The following is a 3,458-nucleotide window of genomic DNA, read 5'->3' as shown; positions in this document are numbered from 1 at the left end:
ACGTAGAATTGAAGTCACTCGATGAAATTAATTAGCTTCAATGTACGTAACTTGGAAGTGCCAACTTTAAGTTTGATAGACACAACCATTTCAGAGTACTATATGATCGTAATTATCAGTAACAATCAAATCTCTTTGTAATAACATTATCTATTTAAATAAAATTAATACTATTATAAAAAAAATGCTATTTTAGAGAATATGAAATTTAACATAATATGAAAGTCGACTTAGCTTGTTCAAAGAAAAATATATTGTTAGGAGAAATATTGTCATAAAAATGACTATTTCAGAAAGATTTGAGTATAATACTATATCGTGTTTGTATAGTTCCCATATATATAGGCCAACAGTGAAAGCCATGCATGCGAAACTCTTTATATATATATATATATATATATATATATATATATATATATATGTGGTCCTTTACGTACTAATGAAATTACGCGCACTCCTAATTATTCCAGATTAATTGGGAAGAAAAGGACCGACCTCATCAACATTACACTTCATTAATTAATAGTACTATAAACTCTTCACAAGTACACATATTTCTTCGTTTTATTCATGAACATTGTACATCGCTTTGTCTGATTGCATCGTAGGTTGCGTACATACACCATTAGTTATGGATTTAATTAAGTTGTATTATAAACAACATAAAGGACTATAATTTTATATTATCAATGTATTTTAACCTGTTGTGGTATGTAATTTTCCAGTTTAATTACTTATTTCACTTTCTTAATTATGACAATTATATGTAGTGATCTTTAAATGACTTTAATAGACAATACTGTATGTGTATAGACATTAACTAAACTCATTATTTTCCCTTAATTGTAGAGAAATGAACTGCAGATTTAAGTAAGTTATATATACTAACAATGTAAAAAACTTTAATTTTAATACTATCAATGTATTTTATGATCAAATAATGCCATTATGCTTATACGAATCGCGACAAAACTACTAAGGAAATTGATAAGAGAATGCTGAAGTTGAAGAAATTAAAGCATGTGCAAGATAAATTATCAAAGAAACATGCAATTATACAACAAAAATAATTAAAAAACACATTGACATTATAACACGAAATAATAGGCTTACTTTTCTCATTCTCAACTCCTATAAAAAGGGGGTTGTTCCTAAGCAAATCCCATAACTCAAACACAATTTTGAACAACATATTTACTAAAAGTTTGTCATATTTCAAAAGAAAAATGGGTCGATCATTTGCCCACATCATTGTTGTGGTTTTATTGGTAATGGTTGTAGCAATAGTAGAGGCTACTCCCCCTGGAATAGCTGACCAATATCCAAGCCATTCTCATTGCTCTGATGATGAGATCAAACAATGCAAAAATCTTCCACATGTTTGTCCCAAATTCTGTCCTAATGGCTGCATAACTGAGTGTCGTTCTTGTAAACCTATTTGCATCGATGGACCATCACTTTCACCTCCCTATAACCCTAGTCCTACATCAACATCTCCAAAGAAGGTTAAGTGCAAGAACAAGAATTATGTCAAATGTTATAATCAAGAACATACATGCCCTAGCACTTGCCCCGGTACTTGTCAAGTTGATTGCGTCTCTTGCAAACCTGTTTGTAGTAAGTTTCTCTTCCACATATACTTTTTATAATTCGATTTAACTTATATATACTGAAGCATTATTTGATTTGTTATTCAGGGATTGACCAAATTTGAGCTTTTAAGGGACCATTTTTCATGTTTGTTAATTAAAACAATCACCTTTTTCTTAAAGTATTATCTAATTATCGTTTGTTTTAATTTATATGAATGTAGGTTGTGACAAGCCGGGAGCAGTTTGCCAAGATCCACGTTTTATTGGTGCAGATGGAATTACTTTCTATTTCCACGGAAAGAAAGACAGAGATTTTTGCCTGGTCTCTGACTCTAACATCCACATTAATGCACACTTTATAGGAAAACGAAATGAGAAGATGAAAAGAGACTTCACTTGGGTTCAAGCCATCGGTATTCTTTATGGTACGCACAAGATCTCAATTGCAGCACAAAAGACAACAACGTGGGATGATGCCATTGATCGTCTTTCCCTTAACTTTGATGGTGAATCTATTGTTCTCCCAAACCACGAAGGGGAAAGGTAAATTTAATTATATTATATCTCAATACATGTACACATGTCTTGTTTTTTATGAGTCAAACATGTAAAAAAATAAAATCTGATTTCCACGAATAACCACTTTAGTTGTCCTGTATTTGTAGTCAACTAGTACTTCCTTTCAAAGCTATCAGTGGTCTAACGTTAAAAGATAGCCACTTGGTCTAAAGTTTGAAATTGAAAACTAAAATTCAACAATGAGACTAATTGTGAAAAATGTGACTAGCTACTTCTATATACAAAGCTACAAAAACGGCCACCTAGTGCAACTAAATTTTATTTTTCTCGTTGAGATTTGAACCCAAAATTTTTTGTGTGTGATTTGAGTAACGATCACCTCATCTAAAATTCAAATTATTACAAAGTGCACATTTCTTAGTCACTCAATTATATATTATGTCTCATCAACAGGTGGATGTCTGAATCTGGACCAACAACATACATCACTCGAACTAGCAACAACAACGAAATTGTGATCGAAGTTGAAAACATTTTCAAGATTACAGCAAAGGTGGTGCCTATTACAGAGAAAGAATCTAAAGTTCATAATTATGGCATAACAAAAGATGATTGTTTTGCTCATCTTGAACTTGGATTCAAATTTTTTGCACTAAGTGATGAAGTGAGTGGTGTTTTGGGCCAAACTTATAGAAGGAATTATGTGAGCAGAGTGAAGATGGGTGCTTTGATGCCTGTAATGGGAGGCGTCAGAGAATTTTCAGTTTCAGAACTCTTTAACGTTGATTGCTCTGTCGCTAAGTTTCAATCAGTAAACGAAATCAACGAGAGTTCCTTGAATAATGTGGAGATGCCTAGCTTGAGATGCAACAGTGGAATTTATGGACATGGTGTTGTCTGCAAGCGCTAGAATTTCTTGATTAAACATTAATTGTTGGTCGTGAATGAACAAAGAGTTCGTAAAAAAATAAACAAGGTTAGAAACCAAAAGAATGTATGAAAAACTATGTAGACTGAAAATGTATTACAGTTTGGTAAAGAAGAATTATTGTACTTCTATTAAATAAAAAATTGTTGTTTTCTTGATTAAACATTAATTGTTGGTCGTGAATGAACAAAGAGTTCGTAAAAAAATAAATAAGGTTAGAAACCAAAAGAATGTATGAAAAACTATGTAGACTGAAAATGTATTACAGTTTGGTAAAGAAGAATTATTGTACTTCTATTAAATAAAAAATTGTTGTTTTCTTGATTAAACATTAATTGTTGGTCGTGAATGAACAAAGAGTTCGTAAAAAAATAAATAAGGTTAGAAACCAAAAGAATGTATGAAAAACTATGTAGACT

General features: G+C 31.3%; 1 protein-coding gene across 1 annotated transcript; it reads left to right on the top strand.

Moving 5' to 3' along the window:
• Positions 1-1,226: 1,226 nt before the first annotated feature.
• On the top strand, positions 1,227-3,021 carry LOC129884527 (uncharacterized). The gene is made up of 3 exons (XM_055958820.1): positions 1,227-1,617; positions 1,814-2,135; positions 2,565-3,021. Exons 1-3 carry the CDS (start codon positions 1,227-1,229, stop codon positions 3,019-3,021), a joined length of 1,170 nt encoding a protein of 389 aa, XP_055814795.1.
• Positions 3,022-3,458: the final 437 nt, after the last annotated feature.

The sequence above is a fragment of the Solanum dulcamara genome, chromosome 4 (genome assembly GCF_947179165.1).
Source record: "Solanum dulcamara chromosome 4, daSolDulc1.2, whole genome shotgun sequence".
Classification (NCBI taxonomy): Eukaryota; Viridiplantae; Streptophyta; class Magnoliopsida; order Solanales; family Solanaceae; genus Solanum; species Solanum dulcamara.
The sequence above is the reverse complement of the archived record's forward strand: the minus strand, read 5'-3'. Positions and strand labels throughout refer to the sequence as shown.

What these genes read in the sequence shown, in the direction of transcription:
- LOC129884527 (XM_055958820.1), top strand. Translation starts at nt 1,227, where the DNA reads ATGGGTCGATCATTTGCCCACATCATTGTTGTGGTTTTATTGGTAATG. An exon ending in CTCTTGCAAACCTGTTTGTA is followed by an intron (nt 1,618 to 1,813) that starts GTAAGTTTCTCT and finishes ATATGAATGTAG; the next exon opens with GTTGTGACAAGCCGGGAGCA. An exon ending in CCAAACCACGAAGGGGAAAG is followed by an intron (nt 2,136 to 2,564) that starts GTAAATTTAATT and finishes TCTCATCAACAG; the next exon opens with GTGGATGTCTGAATCTGGAC.